Source organism: Protopterus annectens, chromosome 3.part0 (genome assembly GCF_019279795.1).
Source record: "Protopterus annectens isolate FY-2018-M chromosome 3.part0, PAN1.0, whole genome shotgun sequence".
Taxonomy (NCBI): Eukaryota; Metazoa; Chordata; order Ceratodontiformes; family Protopteridae; genus Protopterus; species Protopterus annectens.
In genome coordinates this window covers 1,210,745,351-1,210,766,585 of record NC_056731.1, presented here as the reverse complement: position 1 = coordinate 1,210,766,585, position 21,235 = coordinate 1,210,745,351, and the positions used below count along the sequence as shown (strand labels likewise).

The window sequence follows — 21,235 nt, the reverse complement described above, 5'->3', positions numbered from 1 at the left end:
TGCATGAGCTATTTAAACAATTGCTTAATAGGATTAATCCCATTTGGAAATTTTTAAAATCTTAACTGCCCAGGCACTCTATTAACTTTAATGGATTCTTCAGAAAATACTGTCACAGGAGAGGGATTTAAACCACTGTATTTTTCTGTTCAACAAAATTAATTCTTTTACAGCCTCACTATTATAGTCTCAAAAAATCTGTGATGTTCTCACATACCATTTACGTCAATACTACTAATGCATTCTACAGACATTCTGTTTGAACATGTTTTATAAATACACACATACAAATATTTTAAGCATGGGCATTAATGCCCTTCTAGCTTGCTAATATACTAAAACACTTGCTCCCATAATAAATATCCAGGCTCTTCTTAAAAATACATAAACTAGTACTTCAATTTAATTTGGTAGTCTGTTCCATGCATCAGCTACTCTGTCAGAGAACCAATTAATACACTTCTCATTCCTATAGGATCTTCTACATAGGTCGCCTGATGATTCTCTAGTACTTTTTGATAACCCCAAACATTCCCAGAGGTAGTTGTCTCTAAATTACCTATATACCTGAATAAGATCTCCTCTTAGATATCTGTAAGAGACACTGTACAAGTTCATATATTTTAGTCTTTCATAATAACTTAAATTTTCACATCCATGGATGCCCTTGTTATATTTCTGTAGTACTCATTCCAGTTTACGCATGCATGTTTTCTTATAGGGTTTCCATATTGTTAATCCACACTCAAGTTTGGGTCTAATGTATCTAACAAAGAATGACTTCATAATTTTTGATTTCCTAGACTTTATAAATCTTTTTATGCAACCTATAGTTCTATAACTATCATTAACCAATTGGTTGATACGATTAGAAAAACCCAGATCCTTAAATGAGTCTACAGTTTCAATCACTGTGTGCTGTATTAAATATTCACTTTTCAGTATATGCCTCCCAAATTTCATATGCTTAGTTTTTGATGCATTTATCAGCACATTATTCTCCTGTGCCCAAATGGTCAATTTAGTCAAGTTATTTTGCAGGCATGCCTTATCTGTAACACATGCAATCAGTTTACCCAATTTCAGGTCTTCTGCATACAGACAGCCGAACACCTCAGATGAAAATGTTAGGTCTGAAAGATGCAATATACACAAGTAAGGGCCTAGAACAGAGCCCTGTGGGACACCTTGACTGTAACCAAGGGTGCCACCAGTTCAGTTGCTGTATGATACTTGCCATGACTTATTTGTAAGCCATGCAGCTATCCTTCTTATCAAGAGTACATCAGTACCTAGTTGCACTAATTTATTGATCAGTGTTTTGTGTATAACCCTGTCAAATGCTGAAATCAAATCTATATAAATTACATCACAGCACAATTTTTCATTCATAGCTGTTATTATATTGTTATAAGAACATCATGTTACAGGTGGTAATAGTTCTGTTTTCAACATATGCATGCTGATATACAGTTTCAAGTCCCAACCTATCTGGTTCTGACAATAACTTATCCAAAATTACCTTATCCATTATTTTTCCACAACATGAAAGTATACTTAAGGATCTATATGACTCTGGGTTTGTCCTACTCCCCTTTCCCTTTAAGATAGGTTTAATAAGCACATGTCTCCAATTTTGTGGACTCTCCCCATATTTATATATGACCTAGTAAATAATATATAATGGTACCGTAAGTTCTTGCTGAAGAGTTCTCAGGTCATTTTTACTAATTCCATCTCCTTCCTGTACTTTGTTTGTATCCAGTTTGCTTAGTTCTTTTTCAATATAATTTAATTTGATTCCAGTATCTGGGGTTACCTGGATGTCACTAGGACAACTTATCAACCCTTTTGTGGAGCCAAACTGTTTTGTATATGATTTTGTAAATATATCTATAATCTGTTGTGTCTGAGAATAAATTTTAGAATCTGCACACAGTTCATCAATTTGTATGTCTTTACTCCTTCCACATTTTATGTATCTATAAAAAGGTTTCCTATTATGCTCAATATTTTTATATAAATTTTCTTCAATTTTTTTCTTGATCTTGCCTCACACTATGCTTAATCTGTTTGTCCAGCTTATTTCAATTTTCAAAGTTGTAGTTCGACCTCTCTTCCATTTCTTATATTTTTTGTCTCTCACCTTAATCAGATATCTTGTTTTTATGGAAATATATCCGCAGATGTTGTATGCCTAGATCCTGATGTTAAACACTGTTTTGATTTTTGGCACTCAATTTCTCTTTCAAAGCTTTCCATATTCCATCTGCAATTTTTCCACTGAACACGTCACTCCAGTTAGATTTACATAGAGACTGTTTTGCTTCCATAAAATGTGTAATTAACCTTCTGTGCACTGGTTGAGATTTCAGTTTGGCAGAATTATCTGGCAACAAATTAACCTTTTTAACCCCACCATCACTGCACATCAATGGCGGTAAAACTTGACTTGAAGTAACAGTAATTTCTTTAGGAACACATACAATGTCTAGTATGTTCCATCCCCTAGTAGTTTTGTTTACAATATGAAGCAATTGTTGTTCCCGAATATACTTTGTGAATAATTTCCTTACTAAAGTTATTGAATTAATATTATTCCAGTCTGTTTCTGGAAAAAATTTAAGTCCCCAACTAATATTACTCTTCCGTCCTGTGTTTCATGCAAGAAATGTAGAATTCCTGTAGGTCATCTGCACTTGACTTTGGTGGTCTATACACTCCAACAATTGTTATATAGGTTCATAGGTAGGTACTAGGCTATCGGCCCTAGGGCCCATACAAGCCTAGCCAAAAAATGTACCCTGGCTTCCGCCACCCAAGAAAATTATTTCCTGTGCCCCTGTCGAGCAGAGCCACAGAAGTGATCCCCGGGGTGAATTTCCCATTTCCCATCCAATCATCAAGATTTTTCTTGAAGAGTGCTAATAAGGAGCTCTGTTTGACATAGGTAGTCTGTTCCAGAGTATGGGAAGTCTCTAGGACAGGAATCTATCCCTCCAGCATGTCCTGTTTATTGTGGTGACAAGGTTTAGGTCCCTAGAGCGTGTAGCTCGGAGGGATTGGGATTTCTTTAAGTGGAGCATGTCCAACAGCACTGGGTTTGACATAGCTTTGTATGTTAGGCAGAGATTGCCCCTGAGTAGGTGATATGCAATGGAGTAAAGCTGTAGTTGTTTGAGACGGTGTTCCAGAGTTGTCTTTACTGTCACAGTTACACAGTCTATAGTATTGGTGTTATCACTGAACATGTAATAATCACAGGTCCCATAATTATCTTTAATCTCTATCATAACATCTCCACCTGATTTTTTGTTAAAATGTATGTTACAGTAAAAACATTTATACCCTGACAAAACTAGTTTCCAGTCATTATTCTTTAACCATGTTTCACAAACAATAACATCAATCTTGTGGGAACCTAGCAAATTTTCCAATTAAAAAAATGTATTGTTAATACTCCTAGCATTAACAACCATCAGAGATGCATCAACTATTGCTATCTGTGAACTGTTCAATTTTCAACCTGGCAAAAATCCTGCCTAGTGTTTGTCAAATACTGCAAAATATCTGCTAGAAAAATTCTATTCCCTGATCTTGACAAAAGCACATCATCCTGTCTGAACATGTGTGCCAAAAACTAGGCTTGGATGCTCTGCACATTTCCATTTTTTTAAAGCAGGATTTTTTTCCATATAGGTATTTACCAAAAAAATTTTTTCATTCACAGTGACCTGACTATCCTTTCTATAGGTGATTTGTGAAAAATATGTCCTAACACCAATACAAACTATACTAAGAGGGCTGTCAGTTCCATACTAACAGTCAGAGAATCCTTGCAGATAACATCATTTGGACCAACGTGAATAAAAACGGATCTGTACTTCCTTACATTAAGGCATTCCAAGGCTCATCTCACATCTTCTATTTTTGCTCCTGGCAAGCATAACACTATTCGATGTTCATTATCTTCTCTGCAAATATAAGTATCAGTTCCTCTAATAACTGAATCTCCAATTACAAGAATAGCTTTGCTGGCCAGCTCTGAAGAATCTTCAGCTTCTAATACAGTAACATCTGCTTTATCAATTGTTATGAAGGTTAGATCTTCATCACCATTAGTCTTATTAATCCCACTGTTTTCACTGGGTATTAAATTCTCACCCATGTAGTATTGTAAATCCACAGCTTGAGCCATGTAGTCAACATCTGTCTTTCTCTTCTTTTTTTGTACAATAATGTTCTTCAATCCTTCCACATTCAGTTTTGATTTTTTCCTTTTCGCCTGTCCCTGGCCTCTTTTTTCTACCTTCTCTGGCAGAAAAATGATTCCTTTTTCTGTAGACTGAAGGTTTTCAGGTAGAAAAATATCACCATTCCCTGTAACCTGTGTGTTACTTAAAGCAGTGTCCTTTTTACTACGTATTCTCTTTCCTTTACAGTCATTAATCAGTTTCTTTTCTTCCTTATTTGTTGTGAACTTCTTCCTTCCTTTTTTCTTGTTTCCTTATAAACCAACCGGATCCTGAGACTGCTGAATACTTGCATCCTGAAATCCAAAGTTGTCAGGGGCATTGTCTTGTTTCATAGGGGTTGAAAGATCTTTGCAGAAAATAGATGCATCCTTTCCTAAATGTGTTCTATTTGTTCTATGCCTAACATTATTTATTTTACCAGTCCAGTCATTAACATATGAAACAACATTTCTCCAAGCCATGCCAGTTGCACAAGTGCAATCATCATCATTGAGTCTAGACTTACTTCTAACAATGGTAAGCAAATCATCCAACTTTTGACACAAGGAACACATATCACCAGTGTTATCAGCTGTTACCTTTAAATATGCAGAACATATATTACACTGTACAAGATATTTGTGCATTAGCAAATTGTTAATTGCATACTCATTTAAGGAATCCATATTCAGCTTCAAACAAATTGATAATAATCAATCAAAAACAATAACCACAGAACTCAAAGAGAACTTAAATCAACTTCTATGACAAAAAAAATCTCACCAGCAATTTACAGGGGCAGCCCGTGCTATTGGACTGCCAGACTGCAGTTCCCCAGCTATAAAAAGAAAAAAAGAAAAAACAGAAAAGATAAAAAAGAAAATTAAAAATCGCGGACTTTCGCGCATGCGCACTAGTCCGGACTGCTGCTGAGACAGTCTGGAGCATGCGCAGACTGTTTCAGCAGCAGTCCGGATTAGGAAACATGTAAGAACAGAGATCCCAGAAGTCTATGCAGTTGTAACTGCATAGACCGTCGCTGGAAACGGATCGGGCTCGGACTGCAATGTCGGCAGGCTGGAGTCTTGTTGGGGGAAGAACATCTCGCGTGGTGGATTTGATGCTCCAACGGACGTAATGCGCGGGCAGGTTTGTGGTTCTTTAACAGCTATGGAAGGGGTGTGTGTGTGTGTGTGTGTGTGTGTGTGTGTGTGTGTGTGTGTGTGTGTGTGTGTGTGTGTGTGTGTGTGTAAAATGCCCCAGTTGCTATATACTGGTGGCTAGAACAAACTCATGGTGGTGTGGTAGGGAATACCTCAGGCTTGAACCCTGTACCTTGTATGCAGGTGTTAAGGACCTGAATTCCCTACCCACCACCATTTGTAAAAAATTGCAGATTTTTGCCTCATATTTGATCTGATCTGTTCCTCATAATATCTGTGGTTTCTAAATGTTGCAATGCTGATATTTGATGGTGCAGTGCTAGCATTGTCGCCTCACAGCTGCAGGTTCTCAGGTTTGATTTTTGGCTGGGGTGCCTTCTGTTTGGGGTCTGCATCTTCTCCCTGTGTTTGTGTGGGTTTGCTTTTGTGTCCTCCCATGTTACAAAGACATGTCTGCATTATTTCTTCCTGGGCCTCTGCTGAAAATTGTTTTTTGTTCCAAGTCAGACTGTCCTGATTAACAAATGTTAAATAAAAGTGACAGGCATTTGAATTTCAGACTTCAGGTTTCTGAATGTTTAATTCCTTACATATTTGATGGTGCAGTGGTAGCATTGTTGCCTCACAGCTATAGGTTTTCTGGTTTGATTCTTGGCTGGGGTGCCTTCTGAGTCTGCATCTCATCCCTGTGTTTGTGTGGATTTGCTCTGGTGTCCTGCCATTTTACAAAGACATGTGTCTGCAGTATTTCTCCCTGGGCCTCTGCTGAAAATTGTTTTTGTTCCATCAGAAGTAAAATTGACAGGCATTTGAATTTCAGACTTCATATTCTTCAGAAAATACATAGTAACACAACCTTTTATTCTAGCAATTTTCTAAGTTTATAAGATGAATATTTGAAATTTGTCCTTATTTTTGGGACTGTATTACCCCATTATTGGCTTTGTCCAGGTTTTTTGTGCTAAGGTTGACAGCTATGGCAAGAAATGAATTTACTGAATATGTTTGAGGGCTGTATTCCCTCATTACTGGGTTTGTCCAGGTGTTTTGTGCTAAGAGGTTGACAGCTATGGTGAGAATTGAATTCATTAAATGATAGCCATTTAAGTTTCAGTCTTCCTCTCTTTCACAAAGCAGCTGATTTGGCGTAGTGGTATGTTGCTCTGACTGTTTTGCACAGGGACCTTGGCAGTAAAATGTATGGTGGTAACACAGCATTTTTCTTTCACAAAGCAGGTGATTTGGCATAGTGGTATGTTGCTCTGACTGTTTTGCACAGGGACATTGGTAGTAAGATGCATGGTGGTAACACACATTTTTCTTTCACAAAGCAGCTGATTTGGCATAGTGGTATGTTGCTCTGACTCTTTTGTACAGGGACCTTGGCAGTAAAATGTATGGTGGTAACACAGCATTTTATTCTAGCAACTTTCCAAGATTATACAAGCAATGTTTAATGTGTCCCTGTTTTTTGGGCTTTTGACCCCCCCCCCCCCCGCAATAAATTTGGCTTTTTCCAGATTTCTTGTGCTGAGAAATTGAGATGCAGTTGAGTATTGAGTAGATTTTACAAGGAGCGGAGAGCTGCAGGGAAAGAGAAGTTTAGTGCTGCTTATGCTAAGTCAGCTTGCATTGTTAATAGCACAACAGGTTGTGTACTTGCTTTTGATGCAGAAGGTTGTTGGTTCTACTCCCACAAGGGGTGAATGCTGCCGTACTGAAAAAGTTAAGATACTAACTATGAGCCTGTTATCAGTTTGCCATCCATTTCCTATTGCAATATTACTAGCTTATCATTTTTAATGTAATATAGGCAATTTATTCCTCAGGGGCTTCAGACACTTTTTCGATGAAACCATGAAATATAACGGTGTTTGCTAGCAGCAACCTCTTCATTAGTTACAGATTTATTTAATGTGGAATTATTTAGATGACTTTTTTACTTCTTCAGAGATTGTGCATATTTACTGATAATGGTGGACTGTAGAATTGTGCATATTTACTTACAATGATGTACTGTAGAATTGTGCACATTTACTGATAATGGTGGACTGTAGAAGTTACCATGATTTTGTGAGGGGGAAGGGCGGCAAACTTAAAGACAGCCCTAGCTGAACTATACCTCCCAACTGTCCAGATTTTCAAAGAATGAATAGATTTTTGCTTCTTATTTTTGGTTTGTTCCTCATAAAATTTGTGGTTTTCTGGCAAATCATTTAGGAATGAAGTCACTAAATAATGACACACTGAGTTTCAGACTTCATAACCTTCAGAAAAATGCATGCTAAGACATGTTGTTCTATCAACTGTCTCAGTTTATACAAGAGCAATTTTTAGTACTGTTTATATGTTCCCCCAATATATTTGGCCTTGTCCAGATTTATTGCATTAACAGGTTGAGAGGTACATGCAAATAAATTGCTTTATAGCATAGCCAAACCTCTCAACTGTCCCTGATTTTGGCTCAAAATGTTGCTTTTCCCCATAACAATCCCTCCGCAAAATAGCAATTTTGGAAGAAAACATGGAGGGTTTACAATTAAGAAATAACTGTAAAAATCAGAGTTATAGATTACTTTTATTTCAGAAATACATGTAGATTCTTTTATTTTGTCAGCTGCTCAAGTTAGCAGTACTAATATTAAAGTGTCCCTTCTTTGTTAGGTTCCCAGCTGTATTGTGTGGCTATTTTATATTTTTACATCACATTTTGGTCCATTTTTCATAAAATTGTGTTTTTTTTTGGCAAATTAGTGATAAATCATTAAAGACTGAAGTTAGAAAATAATGACAGACATTTGAGTTTCAGATTTCATACCATTCAGAAAATTCATACTAATGCAAGATCTATTCTATTATCTTTCTAAGTTTATAAGAGCAATATTTAAAAATTGTCCTTATTTTTGGGCCTTTGTCCAGATTTCTTGCTCTGAGGTTGAGAGGTATGACAAATGTGTCAGGGCCATCACAGTCAGCCAGAGACATTTCAAATTGTGACATACTTGTTGCACCCCACTCCCTCATATAGTGACTCTGGATGTGTCAAAGCAAGGCAAGGAGTAGTTAAGCAGTGTAAATGTGCAGAGTATCCCCCCCATCCAAGGTAGACACAAGTACTAGAGTGGCTTTTCATCTGTCCTTGATTTTTGCAGAATGGTCTGGTTTCTGTCATATTTCTTGTACTGTTGATTTATGCTTATTACTCAAAGTGCCTGTTGCTCTGTGTTTAAGTAGCAATAATTTAATGACCATCAGGTAAGCTTGGCTGAGATCGTAAGATGCAAGTAAGCTTTAATAAGCACACTGTTAAAGAAATGCCAACATTGAAAGCCTTTCTGTTGTTGCCATGTAGAGAATACTTAACTAGATAATGTATAAGCCTTGGGTATTGAAATGCATATGACAATATTTGTCATAAAGGACAGGATTACATTATTTTAAGAAGCTCATTACACTTGAAGACTTCCGGTCATCTCTGCAGGCTTTACCCAAAACTAAACAGAATGCCAATCGTGTGGTCCATAACCTGTACAGTAATCCTTTTAAGCAATGTATCTTGAACTTATTTCTTGTTTGCTTTTCGTTTCTTACTTTGATCATGTTTTCCCCATGAAACAAGTAGATAGTTGTCAGGCAGCAGGTCTTTTTTTGGATAAGAAACATTTTTACAAGTGAGGGCATCAGAGATTTCTACTTTCAGCATGTTACTTGGTACTTTAATAAAGCTGAATATAAATTATAATTAGAACTGCAGTGCAAGAAGTGGTTTGAGTTGAGTGCTGCTTGTTTTTCTTATACTTGATTTTGACTGGCATTCCATTAATGTATTTAAAAAGTAATTTATTTTTTCATGCCTCACAACCTTTTTGTTTCCATCTAGATATTAAGTAAGCTGTCATGCAGCCAATGCATTGAAATATTTTTATTCTTCTACACTTCATTTTGTCTTGATTGGACTCTCATAATGACGGTTTGGCACCCAGGGCAGTGTATTTAGTTAGTTTTTGTGGTTTTGATCATAGCTCCTTCCCTTTCTAGTTGGCTGCACCCCTTCCCATTGACCCCACCCATTCAGTTGTCTCCTGCAGCCCACCTTTGATTTGAAGTCACCAGCCGCCACTTATATACAACTAAATAATACACAGTAATAATACATAGTACAGTAAAGTTGTTTCGAACATACAAGTTCTGCAAGCCAGACAAAAGTTGTAGTTCCTTTACTATCGCATGCAGTCGCACTTTTTAACAGTAAAGATCAATAAATCACAGACCAATGTAGGATTGTTTAGATACGCTCAGGATTTTCCTCTCTGTAGTCTGTGTGAATTTATAGCTGTCTAAGCCCATTGGGGTGGCTAGAGCTTGCCTGTCTAAAACCTCTCCCTTTCTAACAACCAACAGTGAAATTAAAGGTAAAACAACAAAATATAAATCAAAGTAAACCTTGTTACCGGGCTATCCCTTCCTACCTATCAACAGTTCTTTATTTAGGAAAACTCTGGATAAACAATTGCTTTTTTGACAATTCCGTAGCACACATAGCTATTGGCTCTAGTTCGTTTTTTTCTGAAACAACTAAATAATACACAGTAATAATACATAGTGCAGTAAAGTTGTTCCGAACACAGAAGTTCTGCAAGCCAGACAAAAATTGTAATTCCTTTACTATCGTTTGCAGTTGCACTTAACAGTAAAGATCAATAAATCACAAACCAACGTAGGATTGTTTAGATATGCTCAGGATTTTCCTCTCTGCAGTCTGTGTGAATTTATAGCTGTCTAAGCCCATTGGGATGGCTAGAGCTTGCCTGTCTAAAACCTCTCTCTTTCTAACAACCAACAGTGAAATTAAAGGTAAAACAACAAATATAAATCAAAGTAAACCTTGTTAATGGGCTATCCCTTCCTACCTACAAAGAGTTCTTTATTTAGGAAAACTCTGGATAAACAATTGTTTTTTGACAATTTCATAGCACACAAAAGTGTAAAGACTTGGGCAACAGAAAGTGGAAAGAGATGTGGGGACCCCATTACAGGAACATTAACTATGAATCCTGAAGAGATGATAATGGAGATATTTCGACAATTTTATGAAAACTTACAGAAACAGAAGAGTAGGAAAATCAGGAACAGACACATCTGGAAGCATTTTTTTTTAAATAACTGCTATTCCACAGCTTGGTGAAGCGGAACCTCAGTAATTAACAGCCACAGAAGATAAAGTACAAACAAACGTAATGCATTACCAAGCAACAGGGAAGTTTTCAGGAGCCGATGGAATTCCCACAGAAATTTGGAAGTTAGGAGGAAGGAGGCTGTTGAATATTTGGAAGGAACAGTCAATAACGTTTTGAAAAAAAAAAAAAAAAGGGTGAAGATAACCTGCACTGTGGTAGCTATACATCCAAAGGAGGGCAAGGATTCTGCAGACCCTGCCTCATATAGTCCAACTTGAATTCTAAATCATGATTGCTAAGTGTTTAATATTTAAGGGAATTGCAAAAGTGCCATCAATGCTGACAGATGTGGGATCAGTGTAGTTTTGTGAAAAGCAGGCAAGCATTTGATAACATTCACAGGATGATGCATTTTTACAGGGAATCAACATAAATCAAAATATAAGCAGGACTTTACACTGCAGTGCATTTCTTACGAAACAAAAAGGAAATGCCTAATCATCACCATCAGAAAGAAGTAAGTGCAATGTGCTCTGTGTGTCTATAATCCAAACTTAAGTTAGTATAAACATTTTTAAAGCTTTTCAAATGTTGCCTTAACTTAAAATATAGTTCAAGGACCATTTCCAGTCATATTTCACCATATATCTTGCAGTTGGCTTAGAAGATTAAGAAGCTGCAAATTATCAGTTTCGTGTGGTCCAGTGGTATAAGGTTTGTTTCCCTCAGCTTCCATTGCCCAACTGTAAGACTCTGAGCAAGTCACTTAACCAGACACTGTTCCTTGGATGAGTCTGAAAAGGTTCATGGGGATCAGTGCTCTATCCGGAAAACAAATACAAATTAATACATACATAAATTTATAATGGAAGTCTACACCATTCACAGGTGAAAATTATGTGTGAAACAAATGCAACCACATAATTGCCAGGAATAAGAAAAATAAACACTGCATCTACTATAAAAAACCTTTTGGCCATTACGCACAGCTCCACAACCACTTAAAAAGGTCCCTTTGAACTACACCATACACCATTCGAATGAAAAACAGTTTTGCAGGAAGCAAAGTGCCAGAAGCAGACAGTTTACACTGATTGGCCCAGCTTCCAACACAGTCCCTAACTCTGGACTGTAGTCAACCAGAAATTCTCAGCTGCTTACCAGTTTCACAGAGCATCAACTCATCATCCCCAAGAGTCACAGTAATGTATTTCATCTTGATTCTACAGCCTCCCCAAACACTATCACAACTGTCTTAATAAATACATTAAAAACTGAAAAATATTGAATAGACTGTGTTGTATGTCATGTGCATTATTGCCACTGTCCAAAATGGTTTTCTATCAATAACCTGCCACACAGGTGGTTGAGCCCACCTGCATGATTCCTACATTCCAAACATCAGAATTGTCAAAAACAGATTGTCCAAACATGTCCCCCCCTTCTGGACCCATGGTAACACTTGTTCCTGGGTCCACAGAAGTAGGGAGTTTAGGGGTTCTTTATTTGTTTTGGGTATGCCTATATTCGGTATTCTGACTTCCGTGGAATGGTTTTAGATATTGGTAGACTCTACCATCTGTGTGGCGGTAACTGAAGGGAAACCCCCACAGACATATTATGTTTCCTGGCAGTAAATACCTTAATAAATTACCTTGTTGCTACTGAGAACCCATCCCTGTAGGCTGAGGTTCCACTTTACAGTACATTTATCCCTGCAGTATGTTTTGAATCTTTAGGGTTTTTAAAAAGTTGTCTGCTGCTGCTTTCGTCCACTGCCAACAGCAGCAGCATCATACAGAGTCCCCAATCTCATCTATGCACACAGCAGAATGTCACAATTAATAACAGTACTGCACAGTTGCACCCATGTTTAAAAAGAAAAAAATACTTTTACATGTTTTCTATTCATTGCACAACCAGAATGCATGCCATTGACAGTGAGCCTGCTGTTTTGCCCCAGTCCAATTTCCAATATTTAAGTTTAAACAAAACAAAAAATAAAAAAGTTTAAATGAAAAAGGCACCCCTCCAGTTTGCACATCACCTTACAGAGCTGCCTAGATCATGTATGCTCAAGATCGGTCTTACATACAAGACAATGACTAAATAAAAATGAATCTTTTAAAATATGTCAAACTGTTAGATGGCATCTCAAGTGTATTACTCTGTTTCTTACTGAAATCTTGAAACTCTGCACAGCACAAGAAACAAACCGAAAAAAGAAAGAAAAAGAAAATACAGGTGAAGAGTCAATATCGAATACCACTTCTCTTTAAACTTTTTTTTGCAGGAGGCAAAACTTGCTGCACCCTCCGATGTCAAAGGAAGGCACCTCACACCTTTAAACTTTGTATCTACTATGAGTTCACCATATCTTGGATAAAGGGGAATATTCAGAAAAATGGCAGTCTCAGACCTACTTTAAGTAAGTCAAGAGTTTTGGACAGTAAGTTTCCATATTTCGGGATTTCAGCAATTTGAGTCCTGAAATTTTAAACAGGCACCATATTAATCACCCTCTGAGTTTTGTGGGTGTTTCTGTATAAAGTTGCATGAATTACTAGCTTATCTGTAATTTTTAGATGTTGCTTTTTTATCTTGGCTGTGAAGCTTTTCTCCCTAGGCTTCCAATGAGTGCATAATTAACATTAATGAAATAAATATTTTGTCCCCCTTTGACTACTGAATTTAAGCCGTAATAAAGTTTTTCGGTATGGCAGCTGAGGGGTTAAATCAATAAACTGGTGGTTTAGGTAGCTATTTTTTTTAATTACTTGACTGGGGCTAAAAATCATGTGGTCTATGGATATATGAAATGAAACAGTTGAAGGATGTATAAACAAGCAGTCATTCTTCTGGAGAGAAGAACAGCAGCAACTGAACTAAATGTAGTATTTTGGTAAACTTGCTTTACAGCCATACGACCAAATGTAAATTACAGGAAATTGAGAAGGGGAATTACCTGCTCATGAATGCTACATCTAGATGAAACACGTTTAGAAAAGAACATTAAAGCGCAAAGATAATGGCACTGCCTGCACCCCAAAACTATACATTTAAGTTGCATGGAATGAATCCATTTGTATGGGTAGTTCTTAGCAGTTTCTTTCACATCAATATTACAGCTCACGATGATTTTTTTGTCAGAATGGTTTACTGCTTCTCATTTTCTTCAGCTACTTGCTCGCCTCATGTAATACAGCTGCAACCAGAACCAGAACCATGAACTCAATAAGCAATGGTTAAATGTATCAAAACAGTGCAAGTCTCTTCTACGTACTAGTAGCTGCTATTTACCATTTAGCAAATTATTAGAGGAAGATTAACTGAGCTGTTCAAGAACAGAACAAGAATGCTTTATACGATGCACAACTAGTGGTGTAGGATTGATTTTGTACTGCTTACAGTAAATGTAATGTTATATACAATGACAGGGTGAAGGTACCCAAAGTAAAGGCTACACTGCAAAATATCAGCCTTTACTGAGTCCTCCATTTTGTAGCTTTACTACTGTTTGAACAAAGGCAACATAATGGACTTTTAAAGATTTGTAATAAGTATGTTCCAGGTGTTAATACTTAATGCATACACAGTCGTCCAAGCAGTATTTGTGTTGTCTACTGAGCAGGTTAAATAAAAGAGGAATTCTACATATTACAGTTCATCAATGTGTTGTTTTCAAATACTGGGTAGGGGTAACATCTTGCAAACACTATGAGTTGTAAGACAGGTGATTCTTTATAGCTGCTAACCTTCACTATTCATATATTTCACATAAACCGACCACAAAGACAAAAAGAACTCGTAACTGTATCGCCCTTTATTAAGACTATATTAAGAGCTTTTGTCAGTAATAAACTAGGACTTCTTCATTCTGAAGAAATACCTTCGTAATAAAGGGTGATACAGTTCATAGTTCTTCTTGTCTTCCTGGTCAGTTTTACAAGTTCAGCGTGTGCGTTTTTTTCCTATACTCAGATATTACAACCTCATTAAGTCTTACGACCACTCACACTTTGCCATTACCCTACCTCATGCTTCATCTGCTTTATCTAGGAGGACCATGTCAGTCAATCCCGAAATAAACTTTTGGCTACTCATCTAATCCTCTACATTACGTTTATAGGAAGATACTGAGTCATACTGCTTAATATGCACAGATCTCCATACTACGAAATTAAATGTATACAATGGTGCACTTTAAAAGTTTGGCTGCAGCTCTGTACCAGAGGCTAATACACTGAAGGGTTAAAAAGTGTCTGCAGGTTATTTATATGGTTGGTCTTTAGTTGGTACATACCTAAAGAAACAGTATGATCTGCAGTTATTGTATGAACAGACTGCAATTAATGTGTGGAAGTAATGGTTAACAGCGAGGTAGCAGCAGCAATCCACTGTACTTGCTAACTAACATCGGCTGCTCCCCTGAGTTTATAAACTTTAGTACTGTAAGAACTTAGTATGGTCACTTTGGTAGCAGCTGTATGCTTGGGATTTGCTTTGTTCCTAACTTACTCAAAAAAGAGCAGACAGAAATTACTATGGGCAGGGATGCTCACATTTTGTCAATAAGATGTGTACACTGCTCAAAGTACAAACGCTGTAACTAGGTGACAAGGGATCTGGTGTCACTGGCTGTTATAACTGAAAGCAAGACAGCTACTTAAGTGCACTGGTACATAACCAATTATTTATTTAATAATTTAACTATGGTCACCGTTGTCATCACCATACTGTAGCGCCATAGCGCCACCCGATTTAAGTTAATTCAACCTGTTGTGATGCTCCCTGCAGCCATATCTTGCTTTGTGTTTTGGGAGTCCTTTACCTCCTCCATCAATCATAAAAGTCTATTTAAGGATATTTCCTCCTGAAATGGAAACAGTATCCTTGGGGAGTGGAGAATACAGTAAGAGTCAGTGACTCTGATAGTAATGCAGAAGGTTAACAAGAGACCCCAATTCCCAATTCTTTATGTATCTCAGAGGCAGACAGAAAGAAAGACTATTCATTACACAAGAAGTCCAAGGAAATGGTTTCCTGGAACTGCTGCCTGTATTAGTCTGCTAGTGTACAAAATGTTCTTTACCTCTTAGCTTATTCAAAGCAGAAGGTTCCAATGGCAGTAGCAAGATCCAGAGGTTTATATCTGAAAGAGGAAACAGAAGTTTGGAGCTTTGAAATTGAAGGGTAGGACTAATGACAAAAGTTATATTTACAGCAGAATCTTTTAGGACTGAAGGAATAAACTGTTTTTATGAGGATAAGACAGAATGACAATCTTTCACAATCTAAGAAGTTTCAGATGTCTTCTTTGATGGGCCATGACAGCCTCACTGACATTTTGGCAAATTTTATAAAACTCTGGCTAATGACCTTGACGCAGACAGTACAGAGACCAAGGAATCCTAATTTGTTTGGCAAATTTTTCAGACAGTGAGGAGGGTTTGAACACTGGTTCTGTTTTTTTCTATTTCTACCTTGAAAAATTATTAGTTTGTTCCCAAAAGATTAATAAATAAAGGGAGAAATCCAAAGAAAGTCGACTACTGAAGTAAAAGAGTCCAGCTCACGCTGGTTCCAACTGCTAATGTGACCCTGTAAATGAAATAACTAGGGATTTTTCTAGGTTCAGCTTCCCTTACTGCATTCTATGACTGATGCCACAAGGAATGTTTCTGAGGGGCTGGCTTAGGGAGAACTATTAAGAAGATTCTGCAACAGATCACAGCTCCTCCTGCTTAAGGGGTGTTCAAAAGATTACAGAACTGATGGCTGAGACAGCCACAAACAAAACCATTACACCTGTTCCTTATTCCATCCAATGTACTCTTTCAAGTTTAACCGCTAAATTCAGAGTGCCTAGATTAAGGAGTGAATGCCAAAAACTATGCGTAGGACAGAAGGGTAGTATTACTGTACAATCATTGAAAAGCACTCTGCACATACATTGTGACTGACAAAACACCCAATTATTCAATAAATCACAGCTTCACAACAAAGGTGCACACACTTTCTGTTTAGCTGTGAGATGACATTAGGAGCAATTCAATCATTACAGCACCAGTGATGTCACGTACTATTTTATAATTTAGATACAATGTGTCCTAATCGATAGGGTGTGAGAATGGAAGGGACAACGTAGGTTTATTTCTTTTGGGACTGTATTTTAGTTATAATAATGACTTACACTATCACGAGTAGAATTACTAATACTGAAAAACACTACTCATTGTACGACTCATTATTACAACTATAAAAAACGTTTTCAAAACAAATAAACCCACATTGTCCCTTTCACACTGACAAGAAACCAATAAGAGCTGACCCAGTAATCAAGGACTTGGGGACACACACAGACAATAATCTAGTCTTTGACCCTCTTGTGTCCACATTAGTGAGAAAAACATTCTATGTTGTGCAACTTATAACTAAAGGTATGGCATCTAGGTCCAAGGCGATCATTGTTCCAATGTATTCAGCATTCATCAAATGTATCATGGAGTACAATGCCCCCTTTGGTATGCACCTAACCAAGTAGATTCAACAACTGGAACATCCACAGAGGTTCCTCAGTAAAAGAATATAGGGAGTAAGTAACATGTAATATGCAGACCACCTCAAGCCCTATCCCTGTAATCTGTTTCCTATAGGCTGTTGAGGGGAGGGCTATGCCTAGCATACTAGCCATTGTCGGACTCTACAATGATGGACCTCCTGCATATCTGTGAAAGATACATCACCAGAAGTACCCCTTCTAAAAACTTATACCTTGCCTGTCATATAAATAAGATCTGCTGGAGAGACAGGTATATATTCCGTAGACTACCCGTTCTCTGAACAGGCTCCCCATCCATGTGAAGTAGAGTTCCTCCATAACCCAATTCAGGTGTAACTTGGACAACTGGATGGGCAACAGGAAATTCATTCAATCATTGCTTGGCATGTATTGTCTCTAATGGACACAGGTAGCCTGTAAATGGTTCATCTCCCAGGTATCTGGTTGTAAATGCTTCATCTCCTACATCTCTACTTATATTTATCAAGAGTATTAGAACTTGTTAGAGATTTGGAGTGCATGGCAAGGCCTAAAAAGGACCTAGTGATCATTAGCCTAGTACACACCTATCACCCTATGAACTACTCCTTCACAATGTTTAATAATTTGGAAGAGTGGAGCCTAAATGACTCGCGCACATAAGCACACATACATCTATATATGTATATATGTACACATTAGGGGTTGCCACAGTGGATCACCGGTCCGCAGATTGACAGGCAGTGGAGTTTTTAAGGTGTCGAGCTTCCATCCTGGTGCCCATCCTTCACAGACGGGAGGGACACACATACACACACACACACACACACACACACACACACACACACACACACACACACACACACACCTACCTGCATATCTTTAAAACTCAGTCAACCACAGGGAGGACATGCAGTCTCCGCACAGAAGGCACCCCAGCCAAGAATCAAACCGAAGAACTTCTTGGCTGTGAGGCGACAATGCTAACCACTGTGCCACAGTGGCAGAACCATAGAAATGCACAGGTGAATAATGTCCCCTAATGTTTTGCGCTCACCTGCTGTAGACACACTATTTTCATAACTATGCATCCTAATGTTTGTCACTCACCTACTGTGCAAACACTATTTTCACAACGTCTCTTCATTCAGCTGCACTCAAGCACTCTCACCAAATGCACTATAGCCCAGCAAAGAACCATTAACTCCATCCAGTCATGAGTAATTTAATGGTAATTAGTCCAAACATTCAGAAGTATTGTGTTTGCAAATAGTACACACAAATATTGGTTCTGCAGCTTTCTGGAACACTAAAAAGACTGCGGGATACACAGCACATATACTGAATTAGCTTGAAGGCGTAGGCATTATTGTAAGGGTGGCACCAATCACAAAATGTGTGTCTTTTTGTTTCGTGCAACTTTACCCACAAAACTGATGTAAGGCTTCTGATGTATACAGGCATACACAAGTAGCAGTGTAGGACTAACTGTAAATACTAGTGACACGAACATAATACATAGCAAACAGTAAACTAATGTGAATCTACTGCTTCTGGTTCTCATTAGTTTCATAAAGTGAAGTGTGCATACACACACAGTTATCTTACCGTCTGAACACCAGATAAGTCCTTCTTCAATCCCGTCACCGTCTGGTATAGAATCTATAAAAGTCAAATTAAATACCTTAAATACTTGCACAGTGTAAAAAAAATCACAATTCCTTCTTAAATAAAGTTCTTATGGAATGACGCAAACATATTTATTAATATACTTATTTGGTTCTCCAATCCTTTCCTTGCACAACTAAGTGTGATGAGGTCGCAAAGAACTATCAACAGCACAGAAACTTCTTTCAATACGAGATGCAGCATAAACTGCCCTTTATTCCAATTTTCAAGGGCAACCTAGTATGATAAACTGCACTTTATTCCAATTTTCAAGGGCAATCTAGTATGATTAGCATGCTAATGCAAACTGAAACAGTTATAAAGAGTTGAACTCTACTGATTAGAAAGCAATTGGTAAATACACCTTCTTTAAAAAAAACACTTCAGAGAGTAGCAGAACTCACTCAAAACTTTTACTTTTATTAGAAGAATACATTTCCAGAACTTGGGTAGCCCAAAGGCAGCAGGCCATACTGCCATGTTAACAAGCTAGGCTACTAAGTGAAGAAAAAAAGCTCCAAAACAACCTATGCTGATACATTTACTGTATAAAAATGTCTCATCTGGTAATGGGACTGTTAGGGAAAGCTAGTGCATTTCTCATGGCCAAAACAGACTGCTGTCAGAATCAGTTGCTGTTAGAACAGAAAAAATGATTAGAGGAATGTTTTTTTTTTTTTATAAATAATGGGCAAGGTTTATCAGTAAGACTGCTGACCTGTGGAAAAAAAAAGAGCATCGGAGAAAATAGTTTTATATAAATGATGCACAGAATATGTTGAGTATCCATTTTTCTACCAGTATAAAAAAAAATCTGGGAGCAGAAAAACATAAGACCTATTTTTAAATCCAGCTGCCGAAATGCAAGTGCTTGTGTGAGTAATTAAAAATTAAACTGGTTCTTGCCTTTGTAAATCAGGATAATGTGTAGTTTATATCACATCCTGTCAGAGAAGTAGTTAGCCATTTTGGCACACTATACCATTGCCCGATCTGGCATCCCCCTTTAACTGAATGCCAGTACTACTGCACTGACTACCAATCGCTCCCCCTAACACCTTGTGCCTGGAGTGGCTACCCTTTTGCTCCCCCTAGCTATGCCGCTAAATCTTGTGTTGAAAATTAGTTAGATGACTATTGAAAAAAAAATATATTTTCATTGGTCATCCTGTTCTTTCTTTTCTTTAATTTGTTATAAAGGTAAGGGAAACTATAGCTATGTAAGAATTTACCGTAAAAGTAGATCACTGACCAATCACCGCTGCAGTATTATTGACAAGATGGATATCCCACAAGGGACAGCCATTCATCCAACTGGGATACCAAAGCCTAGGAGTGCTCCTCTTGGGTCATATGTCCTAGTTATGGCCAAAGCACACCATGGCTATGCAGTACATAAGGGACATAAAGGCTCAAAGTACGTTAGTACTTTCTTGCCCCAGACTCAAAAGCCAGCAAAGCAACAAAGGAGGCAGCTACTAAAAAGCTCATGTCAACTACAATAAGGGATAAGGAAAGGATATCACCTTAGTCTAAAGCAAAAAACTAGGACAGAACAGGGGAAAGGAGGGTGAGATGTCATACTGCAACAGTGATCAGTCGGGACATCTACTGGTATGGTAAGTTCTCAAACAAATGTACTATGTCCTTTTTATAATCATTGCTGCATTATTACTGACCAATGGGACGAGTCCCAAAGCTTTTTAAGTGTCTGGGGGAGGGACAAGGATTTAATTTTAAGGTCTAACCCAAGATTCCTCATAAGAAGGAACTAGCAAATCCAGTTCTAGCTCTAGAAAAGGTATCACTCTTATAATGCTTAGTAAAAGTATATACATAAGACCAAGCAGCAGCTTCTAACATAGATCTGGAGTTCAGACCTTTGAGAAAAGCACCAGAGGAAGCTATAGCTCTGGTAGAGTAGAATGCACTTTAACCATACTTGACAGCTCTATACCCTTGAAGGTGTAGCAAAAGGAGGTAGCAGTTGAGATCCATTTGGAAACAGGGAGACCCATCTTCTTGTCCTGAAAGAAAATGAAAAGTTGTTCTGATTTTCTAATAGACATGGTCTTTTCAAGATCAAAACCTAGGTTGTCTGTGAACATGTAAAGAGTGCAAGATTCTCTCTCTCCTGTTTTGTAGGGAGGGAAAAAGGGAATTCATAACCTGGTTCAAGGGTAGCTCATTGACCATCTTAAGCATGAGGAATGGATAAATTCCAAGGGTAACCCTATCCTTATAGAAAACAAAAAGGAGAAGCCATGAGAACTTGCAGTTCAGAATCCCTTTTTGCAGCGATAAGAGCCATATGCTCAAATACAGGAAGACTTAACTTTTCCTAAAACATAATCCATATCTCAAAGAGGAGGGGCAGATTTTTAGGGGGCCTTAAATGAAGGACACATTTTAAAAAACGTTTGAGCTTGAAATGTGATGATAAAGGCAGAT

The 21,235-nt window shown here is 37.7% G+C and overlaps 1 protein-coding gene across 1 annotated transcript in view; it reads right to left on the bottom strand.

Moving 5' to 3' along the window:
- RIOK1 (RIO kinase 1) overlaps window positions 1-21,235 on the bottom strand; it is a 623,754-nt gene that overhangs the window by 68,481 nt on the left and 534,038 nt on the right. The window contains exon 15 of the mRNA XM_044065411.1: window positions 18,725-18,778. Within this exon, the coding sequence (XP_043921346.1) occupies window positions 18,725-18,778 (54 nt within the window). The remainder of the gene's footprint in view (window positions 1-18,724; window positions 18,779-21,235) is intronic.